Below are 21,810 nucleotides of genomic sequence, written 5' to 3' on the forward strand. Positions count from 1 at the left end.
TAATTGGCTGAGATCCACCCATCCACTCATCCATCCACCCATCTATCCATCCACCCATCCATCTATCCACCCATTCATCCATCCATCCATCCATCCATCCATCCATCCATCCATCCATCTGCCCATCCATCCATCCATCCATCCATCCATCCATCCATCCGCTCATCCATCCATCCATCCATCCATCCATCCATCCATCCATCCTCTAATCCAGAGTTAACTGTTGAAGAAGAAGGGGTTTTGGGGGGCACAAGGGGGTAGGATGGGAACAATGAGGGTCTCTCTGGCATGGGGGGATTCCTGGAGCTCCTATGTTAATGCTGCTGATGTGAATTTTCATGTGACTCAGCCTCAACTCTCTCTCAACTATGCTGTCAGTAGTAAGACTAATCAGCTGCAGGGAGGATGGCTGGGTCCATACTTGAACTTGGCAGTGGTCCCGTCTCTCTGGTAACGCTCATCCAGAGCTGATCTTTTCCTGTGTACCCACTTTCTAGAATAAATGTTTAGTCTAAGTAAATGGCTGCTGTCCTGTTGGAGGTAGAGCCACAGAACACACACTTAATTGGGAAAGGGCTGGGGTGGGGTCATCTGTCTGTCCATCCTTCCTCTCTTCCCTCTAACCTCTCTAGTCGACATGGTTATTGAGCTCCTTTCCTATTATTGACACAGCTAGGCACTGGGCACATGGGCACTGGTGCTAGGTATGGGTTCTAGAAGTGGGTTCTAGGGAAAGGATGAGCTCTTAAGGAGAGCGAGAGGACCCTAGAGCCTAGGAGGGTTGCAGGTGGGAACATTATGTACCTTAAAGGAGGTATCTTTATCAAATCCAGTGACCTATAGGGAAAGTAGACCTGATTGGGTGGGTTGTGGATGTTGTTTTGGTGGGGTTGTAGCAGTGAGTAGGCTTCAGGAGACACTCTTGGAATGGGGAGTGCTCCTTAGAGCGGGCTCTGTGATATCTTCATCACAGTCTTTCACCAGCTGAGTCTGTGTCCATAGGTTGTATTCACTATTCCTACCCAACAATGCAGCAAAAGTGTTGTTCTGCTCTGTTACAGTTTGGGAAGTTCCTCCAAGAAGCCATAGAGATGACCAAGAACATACAAGCTGTCTGTGGAGTATTGGTGGAATTTTCCATTCTTTGATCTACCCATCCACTATCCATCCATTTATCCATCTATCTATCATCTACTTATCCATCCATCTACCTAGCCATCCATCCATCCATCCATCCATCCATCCATCTACCCACAAACATTTTGTCTACCCACAGCATCATCCATGCCCTCATTCCATCCCTCCCTCATTCTTAGTTCTTGCTGACCCCAAGGACTTTACTAAGGGCTAGAAAGCCAAACGCAATTTCTGCCTCTCTGTGTGTATGAGGTACTTCAGTCCCTCTTTCCCTCTCTCCCTGTCCCTCCCCCGGCCTCTCTCTGTGTGTGGCATTGAAGTGTTGGGAGAAGAGTGTAACCTGAGTCCGAGAGTGGAGTGGGAGTTGGGAGTGAGTGAGTTACGTGTGGGAGGAATTTCCAGGCCAGGGTGAGCAGGGACCAGAGCTGGAGATGAGGGTATGATCGGGGCAGTGTGACCCAGGTCAGTGTGGTGGTGAGGGGTGGAGGGAGGGGGACTTAGGAGGTGGAGCTGGAAGGCCTTGATGATTAATTAGGGATGGAGAATTAGGGATGGACCGGAGGGAGAGTAGAGGGAAGTGAAGGAGCCTGCCAGTTGGAACAGCCTGTGGATACGTGGAAGATATACAGAGGTGACACAGTGTTGAGTGGCCTTTGGATGATCCACACACAGATGACTGCATGCACATTACAGCTCATGTAAAGCAGAGATGTCAGTCATAGCGTGTGGACATCGTTAGACCCAGGACAGCAGAGGAGGGGACATGTACCTCTCTCTAATGAGAAAAGAAAACTGAGCCCTGGAGGAGAAGCAGGAGGAGCTGTGCCTGAGGGAAGAGAATGTAGGTCCAGAGAGAACTGGGATCCTGGATTATGTCCCTAATGGTACTAGGGACTTGACAGGGACAGTTGCACGGATAGGCTTTGGATTGCAAGGGCTTCCTACCTCCTGTTTGTTTGTTTGTTTGTTTGTTTGTTTGTTTATTTATTTATTTATTTATATTTTCTCTTGAGTAAAACACAAGCCATGACAGGAATCTGGCAACTGTGCTGTCAAGGGTTCATTTGTCTCTCCAGCATCCTAGATGAAGGCGCTATAATTCCTTTTCTATTAGTCAAATCATCGAGGCCCTCTTGAGAGGCCCCAGTCACAGGGCAGTCAACAGTCCGAAGTACTTGTGCCCGGCTTGAATCCTGACTGTTGCCAGTGCTGAACCTGTGCAAGTGTGAACCATTGCTGTGCCTGGGGCAAGCAAGCTGAGGAGAGGAGAGGGGCTCTGAGAACTGCCTTAGTCTTGGTGGCCCTTGTTCTTACTGTGGGGAACCCTGCAGTAATGTGTTTGGTGGCCCATTTGTCTGCTCCGGCTCCATGAAGGTATCCCATAGACCGTGTGGCTTAAATAACACACATTAATTTTCTTGTGGTTCTAGAAGGTTAAGATTGGAAGTGCTGACAGGTTTCACCTCAGGCCTCTCTCCCTCTTGGCCATGTCCTCCCATGGCCCCACCCCTGTGACTAAGCTTTACTTTTAATCTCCTCTTTCAAAGCCCTGTCTCCAAACACAGTCACACTGAACTTAAGGCCTCAACTTACCCATTTAAGGAAGGACAATTCATTTTAGTAATTTCAAACCACTGCAAATGATCCGAGCCTCTCCCTACACACAAGCTTGAGAAACCGTGAGTCAGTCGTGGCCAATTGTTGTTACCTGGAGTAGTATCCAGTGAGCTTTAATGCCGAATGCCTGTTCATTAAAGCACGGAATATTAATTTCAGTTTAGCAGATAATATCCATTAGGAAACCAAAGTGCTCTGAACAGAAAGCTTTTTGGGACTCATTTCCAAATTCAAAAGAAATCTCGTTGTTAGTGCTTATTCCCTGAGCAGTCAGACCCTTTATACATTACAATACAAAGGTGCTTTGAAGGCATGAACTCCTGGAAACCCAGCATCCACTGTGAAATGTGTAAAATGCAGGCATGCTTCTGTGATGTTGAAAGGAGTCTATTTTTCTTTCAGCCACACAGAAGACTCATTTAGTACCCGAGTTTCCTATTCAGGGAGTTGGTACATCATTCTGGATCTAGCTTCAGAAGGATGAGTTTTAAAGACTGTCCAGAATCCAGGAGAAAGGGATGTCTTGACAATGCTACTAACTCTGGTCCCGTGTAGACAGTCTCAACCAAGTCAGTATCTAACGATGAGAGAAACTAGGTTGGTACGACCACTGCCTTGGGACTGGAAAACAATTACATTGTGGGAGAATTCAAGACACCTGGGGGAGGCCCGTGCTTCTTGTCTGTGGGCCACAGCTGTGGGTCGAGGCAGGGTGTGTATCGTTCCATTGGCTGACTGGAGCCGAATGAGCTTTCACTCTCTATGGGCTGAGCCATTGAAAGTAATGTGGTGGTGATATTGACTTAATGTAAGGAGTCCTCACAGGTGCAGGGCACAGTACAAGTGCACTAGGGTTTAGGGAGCTGTAGGCTATTGCTGTACCCACATCTTATCCCCCTAAAATATACAGCAGAACCATTGGGGTTCCTTTCTGTCACAGGTCCCTTTCCTCCTGATATGGAACCCACAAGAGTTCTTTCCTTCTGACTTGTCCTGGAGAGTGACAGGGGCCATTCCATGCAAGGCAAAGCCTTCTCCTGTTCCTTTAGGTCTTCCTGTTTGATTTATTTATTTTACTTTACTTTTTTTTTTTAAATTAATCTCAAGGGACTTCCATTCTTTGTAGAGAGCTCATCTCGTTATTTGAATGAGATTTCGGCTGTCTTGGGTTGGCTCTCGGTGTGTTTGGACAGGGAAAGAGGAAGGGTAGTGGGGAGTTTCTTATGAGTGGAAAAGCTGGTAATAAACCTGCTTGCAGCCGCCGTGCATCACGGCTCTGCATGCTGGAAATACGGCAAAATCTTTAAAACTTCCTCTTTTCATTTTTAGAGTTTTATTTTATGTGTATGGCTGTGTGGCCTGCAGGTATGCCTAGTGCCTGCAGAGACCAGAAGAAGGTGTCGTATCCGCCTGGGTTTAGCCCCAAGTGGGTTCTGAGCTGCCATGTGGACACTGAGATCAAACCTGGAGCCTCTGGAAGGGCAGCCAGAGCTCTGAATCACAGAAGCAACTTCTAGACCTGAAGCAGATGCTTTTGTAAAAATTTCAGAGCCTTTGCAACTTAGATCCTTGGTTTCAATGACCTTAGAGAACTGGTTCTCTTGATAGTCTTAGATCGTGGACTTAGATTGTCTCCTGACCTCCTCCTTCACACTTCCCAACATGAGAGAACTAAAAACCACACACACACATACACATACACACACACACAACATACATGCACACACACATGCACACACACATACACACACATGCACACACATACATGCACACACACATGCACACACCATACACACACACACACACACACACACACACACACACACACACACACACTGATTGGGAGTTCCTAAATAGCATTGCCACAGTGCTGACCCTCAGTGGCTTTGTAGCGATGGTCTCAGACACTGGCGGCCTCTCTCCCATGGTCTAGAACATGCTAAATCTGCTTATTTTACAGGGTTTTTTTGGCAATGCATTTTTCGTCTAAAACTCTCTTCCCTAACACAATTTTCAGAGAGACCCAAGTCCACACTGGCTTTTACCCGATGGAAAGGGCATTATAGACATTTTGCAATTAGATTTCCTGATTTCCATCCTGGTAAACCCCAGGCCTCACTGTGTTGATCACTGATTGTGTTTCCCTTAATCCCCACTCAGTTCCCACTTCAGTTGTTGCACACGCCGTTGATTAAATGGTTTCATGTAATCAGAATGGCGCCCCATGTTTAAGCGTTATCACTGTGGCGCCAAAATGGAAACGAGACTGTCTTTTTGAAGATGGAGAGGGAGCTAAACAGACAGCACTCTCCCCCTGAGGTAGCTTTAACCCTTCGAGATGTTCTCACAGGGCTGCTGGGTGACTAGAACTGGAGAAATAAGACATCAATGACATCCTGGTGACATCCGATGTTAGTTTCCTGCGCTGCTGTGACAAATTACCGTGACTTGGCTTGAAACAACAGGAAATTATTCACCAGTATCTGAGATCCAAAGTCCGAAATCAACTCCATGGGTTCTAACACAAAAAGATAATGGGACCCACGTTCCCTCCCCCCAACCCTGGGACCCTTGGGGAGACCTTGGCTTTGTTCTGTTCTCTGGTGGCTGTACTAATCATGGTCTCCTTGTTTGTGTAGCTGCCCTCTTCTTATTAGGACACCTGACGGATCCTTTTCATCCTCTAAGGTCATCTGAGATAGTCTTTGGGACTCACTCCATTGATGCAAGGGGACCTTCCCTTCTCAAGACTGTGTCATCATGTCCATAAAGACCCCTGTCTTAATTAGACAACATTTACGGCTTCCAGGGCTTAGGAACCAGTCTTTGAGACTCCAGTTTCCACACTATTGATACAAAGGGCTCTGTGAGACAGCTCAAGGGCAGGGCTGAGGGGATGGTTCCAGAGTGGTGCTCCCTGCTGTGAGTCATCTGAGGTGCTCCCTGCTGTGAGTCATCTGAGGTGCTCCCTGCTGTGAGTCATCTGAGATGTTCCCTGCTGTGAGTCATCTGAGGTGCTCCCTGCAGTGAGTCATCTGAGGTGCTCCCTGCAGTGAGTCATCTGAGGTGCTCCCTGCTGTGAGTCATCTGAGGTGCTCCCTGCTGTGAGTCATCTGAGGTGCTCCCTGCTGTGAGTCATCTGAGGTGCTCCCTGCAGTGAGTCATCTGAGGTGCTCCCTGCTGTGAGTCATCTGAGGTGCTCCCTGCTGTGAGTCATCTGAGGTGCTCCCTGCTGTGAGTCATCTGAGGTGCTCCCTGCTGTGAGTCATACAGTTGCCTTTTTCCCCCTTCCAGGGAATTGAGAGAGCTGGAGAGGATTAGGAAATGGTAGAAATTCTTTGGCTTACGTTGGTTCAATTTAGGATTATTTGACAAGGTGGATCTGCAGTCAGTAAAAACCGTATACCTCACCGTTTTGCATTTGAGTCATTCCCTGAGCTGGTGGTATGTGGTATGGTACTCCTTCCGTGATGCTAAGCGTGGCCGTCCATTTTGACATCATGCTGTACTCCCGAGCCAGGGTGGGTGGTGTATTAGAGTAGGCTGTGCATTTTCTACATAGGGTTTTGGGCTACCTTGGGTTTACCAGGAGATAGATCTGTGATACAAAGAGGAGCCTGTGATGGTGTTAGCTGGCAGCCAGACGGAATTTGGAATCACCTGAGAGACTGGCCTTTGACCTTGCCTGTGGGGTCACATGAGCTGTCAGGGGTTGCTGAGATGGCAGGGAGGGGAAGGAGTGAGATGGGCTCAGGTAGAAGGCAGCCTGATCTGTGGCTGACGAGGAGGGTGGTCATGAGCTTGTAAAGTTGTCCCCTCCCCATCCCTGGGCAGTTATTCATGCCTTGTGGCTGCTGTAACGAATTCTCACAGTTTGGGGCACCTGCAAAGCCTCCTGTCTCTCCTGAGGCCCCTCTTCTTCTCTTTCCTGGTTTCTAGCAGTTGCTCCTGTCCCTTGGCTTGTGGCCCCATCTCTAAAACCCACCTCCTCATCCTTCTCGGCTGAGCCACGCACCAGTTTCCCTCTGCAAAAGAACACTTTGTAGGGTGTGAGGTACTGAGGTACCTCAGGTTGATCTCCTCATATCCCTTAACCACATCTACAGAGTCCAAAATAAAGTCACGTTGGTATGATTCAGGGATTAGCACTTACCGTCTTTGGACGGTCTTTATTCGGCCCAGGATAGGCCATTAATGAGTGAAATAAACTATCTCAACAGTAACTGTGTGCTGGTTTTATGTAAAAGGTCATATTTTTGCTAGCTGTTTAGACTGCTGTCTATTATGTGCTCTCAAGACTTCATTGCCAAAGGGCCTTAACACCTCAGACGAGTCAGGCAGAGGCAGCCCTCAGCTCCCGTGGCTGTGGCTTTTCAGCATCCTCCCATGGCCCAAAGACAGATCTGTCTGTCTGTGTCTATCTGTCTATGTAATAGACATACAAGTATGTACTTGTATGTGAGTGTGTACAAGGGTGCACATGTGTGTGCGGGTGTCCGTATATCTGTACATACCTGCATGGAGACCAACAGTCAACCATGGCTGTCATTCTTTTGTTTTCTTTCTTTTTTTCGGAGCTGGGGACCAAACCCAGGACCTTGAGCTTGCTAGGCAAGCGCTCTACCACTGAGCTAAATCCCCAACCCCCATGGCTGTCATTAGATCTTACCCACTCTGGTTTTTGAGACCAGGACTCGCCAAGTCCTGGAATTTGCCAAGTAGGTAAGCCTGCCAAGCCAGACAGTGAACCCTAGGGATCCATCTGTCTCGCTGCTTCCCCACTGATGGAATGACAAGCATGAACCACCATGCCTGGCTCCCCCCACTGTGCCTCCCCCAGGGTTCTGGAGATTGAGCCCAGGTCCTCAATTTACAAGGCAAAATGCTTTACTGATTAAGCCATCTCTGCAGTCCGAGAAACACACACACACACACACACACACACACACACACACAGGAAACACACACACGCACACACACATACAGGAAAAACACACACACACAGGAAACACACACACACACAGGAAACACACACATGCGCACACACATACAGGAAACACACACACACACACACAGGCAATACATACACCCAGGACACACACATACGAAGCACACACACACAGGAAACACACACACACAGGAAACACACACACAGGAAACACACACACACACAGGAAACACACATACAGGAAAAACACAAACACACGAACACATACAGGGTACACACAGGAAACACACAAACATATAGGAAAAACACACACATAGGAAACACACACACAGGAAACACACACAGGAAACACACACACGCACACACACACACAGGACACACACAGGACACACACAGGACACACACACACAGGAAACACACACAGGAAACACACACACACACAGGACACACACACACAGGACACACACACAGGAAACACCCACAGGAAACACACACAGGAAACACACACACACACACAGGACACACACACAGGAAACACACAGGAAACACACACACGCACACACACACACAGGACACACACACAGGAAACACACACAGGAAACACACACACACACAGGACACACACACACAGGAAACACACACAGGAAACACACACACACACACACAGGACACACACACACAGGAAACACACACAGGAAACACACATACACACACACAGGACACACACACACAGGAGACACACACAGGAAACACACACACACACACAGGACACACACACACAGGAAACACACAAACATATAGGAAAACACACACACACACACAGGACACACACACAGGAAACACACACAGGAAACACACACAGGAAACACACACAGGACACACACACACAGGAAACACACACACAGGAAACACACACACACACACACACACACACACACGCACACGGGCCAGGAAGACGTGCACTTGATAAAGCGGTGATGTTAACATCTAGAATGAGTTTCAGATGAGCTGTAACCAGGACGTAACTTCTGCTCCAGTGGGCTGTAAGCCCTGGCCTGGGAGGGAAGAATGGGACAGGAAAGTGACCTGCTGTGAGGGAAGCATGAGCAAGCCTCCTCCGGGGTGTTCTCTTGCTGATTACCCATGGCCCTTGGTTTGTTCTTCGTATCTCTGGAAAAGGGTGTGGAATTCCCTGTGAGGAGGAAGCTGGTTCTCAGGAAGCCATACCAGACTCAGGGATTCACAGCCAGGCTCTCCTCAGTCATCTCAGTGGCTCATAGCCACGCAGCCACTACTGTTCATAATGTGTCGTGAGGTGCAGTGGGAACAGGCTATGGGCATCCTAACATCTGACAGAGTCTCAGTGTGCGGGATGTGAAGGATTTGGGGGCTCTTTGTAGCCCTTGAGTTAGTCTGTCCTGACATAAATGACAGGAAGGGCGGCTGAAGGACTTAGGATATTGTAGACCCATCTCCGACCACACACTGGAGACAGGCTGTACCCTGGGTAGCCTGGTGTAACCATGGTGGGGCTGATGAGAAAATGTGAGTGAATCCCAAAACATTTCACCCAGGTTCCTGGGCTGCAGACTCCTTCATTCAATTTCTAGGTGGATCATAGACTGAATTCAGGGGAGGCCCAGACAAAGGTTGTAGAGTCGTGAGAACATTGATGCTGTAGGCCAGGCTGTGTGCTAACGGCCAGAGTTTTGTTAATTTAAACTTGTCTTTGTCTTGTGCTTTTCCTCATTTTCTTTTTATTAATAGTATCTTTGTAGCTCAACTGAGGCTTAATTGACAGCTACAACGTGTATGTGTTTATTGTGTGCCGCGTGGTGTTTTGATAGGTGTGGATATTGTGAAATGATTTCCACCCTCAGACTCATTAACATCCAGTCACCCGCTGAGCAGTTCCCGTGTGGTGTGCTGAAGCCCGAGGTGCATTATCATTAACCACGGATACCTTGATGTACATGAGGTCTCGGGTTTTAATTATCAGGAACTACGTCCAGAAGATACTATTTGAGCCGCTCACTGCAAGTGAATCTGTCTGCTTACGGACTTACCCTGTGTTTATGTGTAGAGCTGCCTTGATGTGAAGTTGTGTTGGATGCACTGTGTACAAAACCCGGTCCTTGGGAAAAAAAAAACATGGAGGAGTGGTCGGGAGGCCCCTGGGTTTCGGCTGCACCCAGGGGCTCCGAGCTCTATTCCAGAGTGTCCTTCCGAGGTAGCAGCTCTGGGAGCGAGGGAGGCAGCCTGTCAGTGAGCTGAGGGGAAGGACGGATGGGGACCGCTGGAGGGATGAACTGGCATGCTGTTCACAGCTGACCATACTGAGAGGGACTGAGGGGGAAGTGGATGTGCCCCAGGACTGAGGGGGGGGGGAAGAAGAGGTGACTCTCTGGAGGGAAAGAGAGCTGAGGGTAGTGCAGCTTTGCATGGATAGAATCTTCCTGTCTGTCTGTCCGTCCTCCTTCCCATGTTTAGGACAAGAACATGTGGGTGATTGATATGTGAGGTTGGATCTCAACAGTGGGGTGGGTGTTCACAGAAAGGTGATTTGCCAGGACAAGGAGCCACCACCGGGGGCCGGAGACACTCTGACCTGGAGCCACAGAGCTGAGGCCAAGTGAGCTGTGTCTGGCCCTCCCTGGGTCCGTAACTGTGCCTAGAACTGAAAATGGGGGAGTAGTGTAGCTGGTCCTGAAGTGGGGGCCTCAGGGTCACCTGAAGAAAGACAGTAGGTCCTATGAGCAAGTGGCCAAGTCCCCAGTTCCAGAAGAAATTGATGTCTCATCCCTGCCCCCCTCCCTGTGGAGAGCTGTTTGACCTGGGCTCTTGGCTGAGCTGCCCGGGTTCAGATGCTTATGTTAATCTTATTTCTTCTTTAATAAAGAACGTTTTCCCCCTGGTGTTCTGGTTTGTCTGGTTTTTCATTGGTGCTGTTTGATGGATTGGTTGATTTTATTCGTGGTGTTGGAGACGGAATGCATAGACTTGCACATCACAGGCAGGAGCTGTGCAGCTCAGTGAGGTCCAGCTCCTCGGCTGTTTCAGACCCAGGTCTCCTTAGCTTCAGGGAAAGCCCTGAATCCTCAGAGTTCTAGAGACTCCCCCAGGAATGACCTTTGTCTATGGTATCTGATAACAGCCGCACTTTCTATTTCGCCTTAGGTGGCCATCAAAGTCATCGATAAGAAGAGAGCCAAAAAGGACACCTACGTTACCAAAAACCTGCGTCGAGAGGGGCAGATCCAGCAGATGATCCGCCATCCCAACATCACGCAGCTCCTGGACATCTTAGAGACAGAGAACAGCTACTACCTGGTCATGGAGCTGTGTCCCGGCGGCAATCTCATGCACAAGATCTATGAAAAGAAGCGGCTAGATGAGGCGGAGGCCCGCAGATACATCCGGCAGCTCATCTCTGCCGTGGAACACCTGCACCGTGCCGGGGTGGTGCACAGGTGAGAGCCAGGCAGGCCCAAACCCCCGAGTCTGTACTGAGCAGACACCCCTAGCAAGGCTTAACCATGGCAACTCCATTTTGTTCCGTGAGTTGTTTTGGGAGTTGGATGGGGATTCAAAGAGTTGAATCTAGAGCCAGAGTGCCTGCGCCTGGGTCTTGCCTCTGCTCTGTAATGGTTCTTTGTTCCTGGATATGCTACTTCACTCTTCTGAACTCAGTCTCTTCATCTGTGAAATGGGAGTGAAGGTACCTGTGTCTCTGGTGAGTTAGTGTTAGGCAAGAGCACTAACAGGCAAGTGTTACCTCTGTTCTTATCATTTCCTAAGGAAGTTATCTTAGCATCACTTCCTGTTGCTGTAATAAAATGCCAGGACAAAGGCAACTTAAAGGAGAAAGGCTCAAAATTTTTAGGATCCATTTTGTCACCACGGGGCCATCAAAGGTGGCAGGAGCTGGAAGCAGCTAATCATGCCCCCTTTGCAGTGGAGAGCAGAGAGCAGCAAGTGCTTGCAGAGTAGTAGTTAGCTCACCTACCCTACGCTCACACAGCCTAGGGAATGGAAGAGACCGAAGTGGGCTGGGTCTTCCCACTCATCAAGACACACCCTCATTGAGGCTTTACTCAGATGGTTCTAGATTTCGTTCAAGTTGACCATTGAAGACAAAGTGCATCATATAATGCATGAACATTTCACAGAATAGAAAAAAGTGTCGTTTAAAAACAAATAGTAAGTATACAGAGCAAAACAAAGTGGGACCACAGAACTCACTTGCCACAAGCCAGGGCCCTCTCCAGCCTCTGTAGACACGGAACTCACACGTACACACCCTCTGCAGTGACACACACACACACACACACACACACACACACACACACACACGTATAAAATGGAAAACAAAATCCTAACAGAGTGCTGGGTGTATTGCTACATGGAGGCACAGGCAGGCAGATCTCTGGGAGTTTGAGGCCAGCCTGGTTCATTCTCTGAGTTCTAGGACAGTCAAGAATACAGAGTCAGACCTTGTCTTGGAAGGAAAAACAAAAACACAAACCAACCCCCCCCAAAAAAAACAAAACAACAAAACAAAAAAGCCCAAAACCAAAACAAAGCAACAACAAAGTAGAGAGTGAACCTCTCTAATAATGTCTTGGTGTTTTTTTATTTTTATTTTTATAGGATTGTAACTAATTACTGTGCTGTGGAGAAAAAAATGAAAATCATTTAACTCATTTTCAAAAGCAAAATCAAGCCATAAAATGTGCATGTATATATTTTTACATGCACATATGTGCCTTCAAACATTGTTTAAAGTGTTTAAACATTGCAAAGCTAAGATGTAAAGTTCACAATTTAAAATACTCAATTCACTTGTATTAAGTGTATTCAGAGTCCTGCCACCATCCCTACATCCCATTTTAGATTCGTTCTTATTCCTTGCCAAGCAGCCTTGTTCCTATGACAGCCATTCAGCCTTCTTCCCTCCCACTGCCCCTTACTATTTATCCACTGCCTGTCTCTGTGGCTTTGCCTATTCTAGATATTCCACAGCAACGGAGCCATAAAATACATAGTCTTGCTGCTGGCATCTCATGTAGCATAGCTTTCCAGATCCCCCCCACATTAGAGCTTGTATTAGTTTTCTCTTCTTTTTCTTAGGTAAGTAATATTTCAGTGTATGATATACCACAGTCTATTATTCCTTTTATCTGCTGATGGACATTTTGGTTGCTTCCACTTTGGGGCCACTATGAATAATCTTTCAACACATCTTCCATAGTGGAGTTTTCTGTGGCCATGTGTTTCTGTATCTGCTGCTCCTGGAGAATTAATTCTTCTACATGGGGAGTTAGTGGGTCAAGTGTCACCATATTTTCTTATCATTCATCTTGAATGCCCCCTCTCACATTTCTGAAAGTCATTCTTTTCTGACCAGTGAAGGACTTAATAAATTCTAGCACTTCCACTTCCCAGGTTGACAGGGCGGTGACTTCCCAGTGAGATTTGCCACAGGCTACCCTGCTCTGTCAGATCTGAACCCAGGGTTACTGCGAGGATGTCCTACTGCTTAAGGCTTTTCTGGGCAGGCTGTGGCCTCACCACCATCCAGTCTTATCACTCCCTGCCCAGGTGAGAATCCACTTCATACATGTAGCCTTAGTCACTCACTGTCTATAGTCATGCGTTGTTAGAACTCTTAACTTTTGGCCAGTAAGGAAGGGAATTTGGAAGTTTACAGTGTGCAATACTGTTTTTGGCTTGTGCGTTCTATGGTCAACCCTGGCTGTGTAAGGCAATGAGGTTGAAAGGGCGCCTGGCTCCTTCTTTGTTTGACAGGAACAGAGACATCATGGCTGAACCAGCTCCGATTACAGACTCCGTGGGTCACAGCAGAAAATATAACTGGGGGTGCAAGTGACATGGTGGTTTTTTTCCCCAGGGTTCCATGCTATCAAAAAAACCCAAGAGAAGTGAGAAGTGACAAGCTTCTCAGGATCAGAGGACAACAAAGGAAGCTCCAGCAAGTCCTGCGAGGTGCACTTGAGCCTCCCCCACAGGAAATTCTCAGAAGCCCCTCTAAAGCAATTTTAACAAAACCCAATCCCTCGGCGCAATTACTGTCAGAATGTCAAAGGAAGGAATTTAATAATGTTTTGATAGCAGAGACAGGATGCTTTAAAAAAAAAAAAAAAAAACAAAAACCTCTCATTTGTAGCTTTCTCCTTCTTCTCTCTCCTTGGAAATAGCTTTATAATCCAGTGCTGGTGAGGGCTCCGGTCTTTCAAAGTTAGGAAAGAGAGAGAGAGTAGAATACAAGTATAGTTTGCTTTTCTCTCTGGAAGTCACGGTGTGTGTGTGTGTGTGTGTGTGTGTGTGTGTGTGTGTGTGCGTTCTCGCCTGTGTGTGTACATACAAGTGTGTGTGTTTGTAAGCATATGCATGTGTGTGAGCATGTGTGTGTGTTTGTGAGCATGTGTGAGCATGTGTGAGCATGTGTGTGTGTGTGCGCGCGTGCTCTCACCTGTGTGTACATACAAGTGTGTGTGTAAGCATGTATAAGTACAAGTGTGTGTGTTTGTGTGTGAGCATGTGTGTGTGAGCATGTGCGTGTGTGTGAGCATGTGCGTGTGTGTGAGCATGTGCGTGTGTGTGAGCATGTGCGTGTGTGTGAGCATGTGCGTGTGTGTGTGTACATACAAGTGTGTGTGTTTGTAAGCATGTGTAAGTACAAGTGTGTGTGTGTGTGTGTGAGCATGTGCATGTGTGTGAGCATGTGCGTGTGTGTGCGAGCGTGCATGTGCAGGCCAGCTGACACTGGGTCTTTTTCAGTCACTTTTCCATCTTATTTTTGACACAGCCTCTCACTCAGGCCTGGATTTACTGATTAGGTTAGATTGGCTTCTTCTGTAGTGTGGTGATTTCAGGCGTGCAGCTCTGTGCCTGGCTTTTACGTGGGTACTGGGAGCCTGAGCTCAGATCCACATGCATGTATAGCAAGCACGCTAGTGACGAAGCTCTTTCCTCAGGTCCCTGGAAGTCCTATTAGGATGTGTTACCTTACGTGGATGTGGGGGATGGGTTGTGAAGGCAACCATTAGAATATTTCTTATCCTGTATTCACAGGTGGCTTTTATTCAAATGTCTTGGCTTTCAAAAACTCCACAGAACTGACTTTTAATTTTAATTTTTATTTTGTTTTTTAATTTAGGGGACATTGGCATATTTTTTTGCCTGTCACTTCTTTGGTCCCCCTTTTACCCTAGTGGTGGAGAATTCTCTTTTCATGTGCTTGTGGAGGAGTAAAGTTCATAAATTATTCTGAGGTTAGAATTTTCAAACGAACGAGAGAAGTTAGCATTTCAGAGAAGGCCCGGAGTCTCTGGTGGAAAGGCTTGTGAGCGAATGGATTAAACCAGCAAAGGCATTGGAAGGGACGCTGCTGGCGTACTGGGCCCTTGGCTCTTGGCGTTGCAGGATGCTATAAGCTCTCAGAGTTCTGGAGATTCAGACTGGGTCTTCATGTTGTGCTTCACCTGATGGATGAGTCACTCTGCCCAGCCCCCAGCTTGTTTTCCTCAGTCTCTGAAATGCTCTCCCAGCAGGACGCCACCATCAGACGATTTGCCTATTGTACACAGAGCTTGACTCTTAACTTGAACCCTCCAGAACCCTGTGAGACTCATCTGGTCATTCAAAGTAACAGATTGCACTCAGCGTCCATAGACGCAGCATTCCAGAGTGGCATCAGACCCCCGTCCCTCCCCGTCCTTAAGCTGGAAGAGACAAGCCACTGGCCTGCAGGACCAGAAGAAAGGGCTCCAGGATCAAAGCAGAGGTGCAGCCTGTGCTTAGACAAGTGTTTGCACCTCCCTGCCCAGGGCCTTGACCCTCCTCATTCATCAACTGTGGGGAGGTGTCCCCACCACTGAGGGGGAAGGCTGTGGGAAAGAGAGGCCCTTTGTTCTCTTGAGGCTGAGAGAGGCAGGCACCACCTGTGCAGGTTGCGCAAATCCTTTTAACGTTAGGAGTTGTTTCTCGGCAGAGGAAAAGGGTAGGCAGGTGAGAGGTTGCATTCTGTTTGCTCCCATCCGGTAACTGCAGGGGATCCCCCAGCCTTCGGTGGGGAGCAAAACGTCTGTCTGCAGCTACTGGCTAGAGCACACGCTGTGTGTGTATTTGAAAAACAGAGTCACAATGGTGGATCTACTGTCTCCACTGCTTAGAGCCTACGGCGGGCGGGCTGGCGAGGCTCAGGCTTCCTGCGTCCTTGCCAGTCTGCTCTATGAAGGTGTTGAACCATCTGCTGTGTGTTCGGAGTGTGGGATTCTGTCGTCTGACCTGCTCAGTAGGGCTGCGTTTTCAGGGAGTGTTAGTCTCAGTCCAAGATGGGCTCTGCTTGTTCATGGCCACCATGGCCCTTAGCTGGTTGCTGCCTTCACCATCTTTCTCTGTTCCCAGGCACCGTGGTTACGTACATGCAAAGCACCCGTCTGCTTCCTACACTCATGGCTCTGGGTACTCGTTGCCTGGTCTTCTGCCTAGGTTATGGCTCAGACCTGAACTCTAAGACAATAGATCTTGTCCCAGGGGTCTGGGAAGGAAAATGGAATGAATTCAATTAGTATCAGCTTTCTGCATCCGGATGGCACTTTTCTGGGAGTAGTCCCAGGTTCTTTCTGGAATATTCCATAGTCTTCCCAGGATTTTGGGGAGGGGGGTTCTTGGTTCATTTAGTGTGACTTTATCTTTTTTTTTTTAGCTGATTAGCAACTTGCTTGTGGAACGTTAGAGGAAATAGAATTTTCATTTAAAATAGTCAAATTTACAAATCCCTTGGTCTTAGTGCCATGCTTTTAAAGGCAAGACCTAACCAAAAGGACTCCAGCTCATACAAAGTGCCTGTTGCCTTGGGGAACTAAAAGCTTCCCTCACTCTTAGTTTCAGCTTATTACCGAAATACACCGGTAGCTGTCCCCACAGGACAAACCTTGTCCCCCAAACTTTACCTTTCTGAGGTTGCTCTAGCCCTACTGGATCATATCCCTTTGACATTTGTTTGAGAGGGTCACACCCTTCATACCGATTGTCCATGCCAAATAGTTTATCTGTCCTCTTTTCTGGAGCCATACCCCTTCCACATTATCATGTGTGTGTGAGTGATATATATATATATATGGGGGTAGGTATGTGCTGGACATGAAACCCTGCTCACAGTCCCCAAAACTTCAAGATGACCCATGTAATATTAGAATCTTCACCATGACTATCTACTCCAGCTTCTGTTTTTATAGCTGGTCCTGCTAGCATCTTCTGAAATGTTCCCTCAGGACTGCCATATCTCCAACTCCGCTGATAGCCTCGACTAAGAGTCTCTCGGAGTTGGTGGCAGCTGTGAGGCTCCTCACATGGGCGTTGGGAACCTGTCTAGGGCCCTCTGCAAGAGTAGCATGACTCTTCACCTCTGAGCCACCTCTCCAGCCCTGAAGGATGCTGTTTGTCTTTTGTTTTATTTTAAAGGAAGAATAAAAAACTCAGGCGTGCGAATGCCTTGCTTGGCAAGTGGGTCGGCAAGAGCGTGTGGAGCCCAGCCCCTACCTCACTCATTTCCCAGACTGTTTGTTGCCTGTCTGCTCAGCCCCCAACTCTGAGGAGGCTCTGTTCTTCTGTGTCTCAGGTTCCCCTCACTGCCCTTGAATTCTGGCTGCGTCAGCACATTGCATCCCCTACTCTTCACTTTCATTTAAGGTCTCTTCCCCGAGTACCTCCCTGGCCTTTCTGCTCATTTCCTACCACTCCATGTAGGCCTCAACTTTGTTACAGGCTCAGTCTGCTGAGGGTCAGAACAGAGGTCTTTATTCCTAGGACATGCCCCCCGCCCCATATCTCTCTCTCTCTCTCTCTCTCTCTCTCTCTCTCTCTCTCTCTCTCTCTCTCACACACACACACACACACACACACACACACACTCATTTCTATTCTGTCCACATGCTCATATATGTGATCTCATGTACATGCATGTACGTGATGCATTCGCACTTTCGTATACTAGGGCACACATATGTGTGTGCATGCATGTATGTATGTGTACCCCATGCATGCTTGTTTTCTTCCACGGGCATGCACACATGCACATGTAATGCTGTCATGTATGAGTGTGTATGTGCACTTACTCATGCACACAAGTACATAGTGGACACATGCATGCCCCTCTTATGTATCCCCTTGTCCCATGGGATCTGTGTAATTGACCTCACCCAATCAGTGCCCACATGTCTATGACAACAGGAGTCCTCTCTGACTCTCTTCTCTGTCATGCTTCTCTGTGTGGCAATAGTTGGGATTCCTTATAGCCAGTCCCCCCACCCCCAACCCAAATTCAAGATTACTTTTCCAAAATTCCCACAGAAAGTCTTTGTGGGTGGAAAAGAACCTTGGGGTGAGCTTTTAATGGTTAGGCATGGCTTATTCTTTGGAAGGGGCCCAGAACCAAGGGTCCATTGGCAGGTGAGGCTTCCTGTGAGTCCACTATGCATCTCTGTGAAGCCACTGAACACTCTAGGATGAGGCGTGGCCTATGGCTGTTTATTCCTGGAACTGACCAATCAGCAGATGGGTCCAGCGGCCTGTGTCTGTTGGGTGGCCTTCTCAATGGCTCTCCCTGTGCCATGGCAGAGGGCAGCTGGGGCAGCATCTTTTCATTACCGCTCTCCCCATTGTTCTGAAGACCCCACTGCCCTCCAGCCCCGTCCCAGAAACCTATCTCTGCCTCTGGAGCTATAACCGCCTGCTCTGGCCTCCATCTTGCTTTTCCTAAGCGCCCCCACCCCTACATAGTACAAAAGGTTTCAGTGACTCTTTCCCTTTAAGTGGTGTGATGCTTTCCTAGGTGAATGCAGTGTGTGAAGGCCAGATCAGGGTAATCAGCAATCATCGTTTTCGACGTCATTTTCTTGTGGGGAGAGCATTCCAAAGCCAGTCTTCTAGTCGTTTCTTCAGCCGCACTAGACTGTTGTCAACTGTAGCCACCCTGCCATGCTGTACCTGTATTGCTGACCTCTCTCAGACCTCCTTCCTCAACCCTTCTCAGATTCGGGCAGCCACTGTTCTGCCTCCTACTTAGAGGAAGCCTCTACTTTTGCATCCACGAATGGCTGAGAACATAAGGTATTTCTCTTCCTGTGTAGCCTTACTTCACTTACCACACGCCCCTAGGTTACATATCCAAAGGAACATAACGAGCAGTCAATGAATGACCTGGACTGCCCAGCTGTCCATCAAAGGCGACGGACAAAGCAGTGCGGCAGCATACCCAACAGCACTCTATTCAACGGACTGCCATTTGTGGCAGCATGGCTGAGCCTGAGGACACATTAATCAAAATAAGACTTCTTCCTCTTCGAAACCCTGCAGCCCAGAGAAAGTGACTTCCATAAACTAGCCCCGGGCTTCGGGCTCGCCTGGCGTGCTAGGGAGTGAACCTGCTTTTGTTTTATTAATGTTGTGAGGTGGAAGGAAGGTCTCCCTCCCTGATAAAAAGTAAGGAATCTAGTCAAGGACCACTAACAGGTAACCTTTCCTGTCTGCTGTTGGAGCCTCTCTTCCCATGGGGAAAGTCTGGTGTATAATACAACCAAGCACTCAAATCTTGTGATGGATCTAGATGGGGCGCCATGCTTGCATTTGGGCTATAGGAGTCTGACGGAGCTGGTTTTCTGGACAGTGGCAGTAATTTTTAAAATATTATAACACAAGTCCAAAAGCCTTATGAATAAATTTACCCTCCGCTTTTGCTCAAGAACATGCCTTGATTTTGTGATGTCTCAGGATCATCTGTGGCCTCTTTGGTCATGGTCGAGTGGCTGGACAGTATTTGAGCGGCTCATTGCTCAGAACAAACTTGGGTGATATTTAAGGTAATGAGGCCGTGCCTCAGTGAACACCTGAGGGAGGCCTAGCATGTGCTTAACACAAAAGCATAAAGGCTACCTTGAAAAGATCACCTGCTTAGCTTGTAGAAAAATTGCACAGAAACTCCAGGGTCTCCATTCACCTTCCCTTCCTTTCCCTCCCTCCTCTCCCCTCCCCTCTCCCTTCCCTTCCCCTCCTTCCCCTTCCATATTCTGTCTACTTACAGATCCCGGGTACCGTGGCACCCTTGTTTTAGTTGGTGAACTAGTGTGCAGACATCAGCATTAACTGAAGGCTGTAGCTGACATTGGGGCTCACTGCAGTGTACGTTTCTGTGGTCCCTGGGGGATCTGTGATGTCTTGGATATAGCTGCAGGGCACCACAAAAAGCCAATCCCTCACATCTCACCTCCCAGATACTCTAGTCTCTGATATGAAATGACCTGTCTAGCGTTTGCGTAGAACCCTTGGACATCTCTAGGTTACTCATAACAATAGCTAAACCAATACAAACACCATGCTAATGTTACACTGCCCTGTCAACGGCAAGGAAGGGGTCTGTGTACTCTCTACACAAGAAGTCTTTCTACTCCCCACCCCCCTCCCCATATATTTTGGATGTAAACCTGGAGATCATGTGAATTCAGAGGACTTACTGTAGCCAGGTAAAACCAACATTTGAACACAGGACATTAGGTCAGGGACCCCACTCTTGGGTAGCTGAGGCAGGAGCATTGCCAGAAGTTTAAGGTCAGACATAGCAAGACACCTTCCTACCCCTCAACCTCCCACCCTTTTCCATCTCAAAGAAAAAAAAAAGGCTTCCCCCAAATTTAGATGTGGGATCCTTCTTTCAAAGCAGGCGGTGGGAACATCGTCCAGGAAGGATTAAAGCTTTTGCCACCTTGGCAATCAAGATCACTTAGCACAGAGGGACTTCATCTCCCCACCGCTGGCCTCGGGCCATCTTGGCAGTGAAACCGGAGCTTACTGGAATCCTCTAGAAAGCTGGACAAGGTATAATCTGGTTGGACACCCTAGCTAAGTGGGTCTGTTCTATCCACGTCTCCTGGGACTGGAGTTGGTCACTTAGGGGAGAGTACCGGATGGGAAGACAGTGATCTGATTTTATTCTCCATTTACTGAATAGATTTCATTTCATACTCCTCGAGGTTTTGTTAATGTTCCCTGGGTTTTGCCGTTGTCTTTTTTTCTTCTGTAGTGTTTCTGCGCTTGCCCTAATTGTTGCCGTTTCTCCTCTAGGCATTCATGGCCCCCAGCATTACTCAGGCTCGGTTTATTATTCGTAGCAATTACTCTCTTTTTACCTTGACTCTTTAAGCTGTTTTTCTGCACAATATTTGTTCTGAACACTTTCCCCCTCTTTAATGCCTGAGTGTAACTTCCAATAGGCAACGAGGCTTAATTTCACTTGAAGCAAACTGTGGCTTTGTCTTAGACTGAGAGCGTGCCTTGGCCATGTGGCTGTGTGGTTTTCACCAGATCACACTTTGGGCTGTTCTTGTACACTACTGTAGGTTTGCCCACCACTTGGAATTACCGTAAATGCTTGAATGAAAGTTAGACATATGTGAAGTCTTAGTTATCTCTGGGAAAGAAGCCATCCCTTGCAAAGTCTCTGTAGATCTCCTATCATAGGGGCATAGTGGACACCACGGTGGTTTCCCCAACCAAGATACAGTGAGAGAGGACAGGACACTCAGAGTCACTGATGACTCCAGGGCTCTAGGGGTCATGCTAGGAATCTGGTAGAAGGGAAGATGAAGACATGGGACTAGACATTCATCACAACTTTGGGAAGAGTGACTTCCAGTTGAGAGGGCTTGAGAGATAACACTGAAAGGGACCACCCAGTGGTTAATTTATGGAGATTTTAAATGGGTGCTTATGGGTTAGGGCTTCAAGCCGATATTAACATACACAGATATACATTTATACAGTGTTAGCCAGTGGTGTAGCTCGGTGGGAGAGTGAAAGGACCCAGGCATTATGTGAGCCATATGAAAAGGGAAGACCAAGTGTTCCATTGTAAATGTCTACTTCAGGAAGGGTTAGCTGCCATGTTGACCCAGGGTACCCCTGATTCTACCTTGACAAACGCCAGTGAAGCTGTTTCATGAAATGTGAGAGGTGTGTGTGTGTGTGTGTGTGTGTGTGTGTGTGTGTGTGCACATACATGCGTGAGCGCGCACACACAAAATAATTCT

The 21,810-nt window shown here is 47.9% G+C and overlaps 1 protein-coding gene across 1 annotated transcript in view; it reads left to right on the forward strand.

Annotated features, from left to right (window-relative positions):
• The window catches only part of Hunk (hormonally upregulated Neu-associated kinase), a 117,259-nt gene that overhangs the window by 39,594 nt on the left and 55,855 nt on the right, over window positions 1–21,810 (forward strand). Inside the window, exon 2 of the mRNA NM_001191662.2 lies at window positions 10,880–11,172. Within this exon, the coding sequence (NP_001178591.1) occupies window positions 10,880–11,172 (293 nt within the window). The remainder of the gene's footprint in view (window positions 1–10,879; window positions 11,173–21,810) is intronic.

This window comes from Rattus norvegicus, chromosome 11 (assembly GCF_036323735.1).
Source record: "Rattus norvegicus strain BN/NHsdMcwi chromosome 11, GRCr8, whole genome shotgun sequence".
In the NCBI taxonomy this organism is placed as follows: domain Eukaryota; kingdom Metazoa; phylum Chordata; class Mammalia; order Rodentia; family Muridae; genus Rattus; species Rattus norvegicus.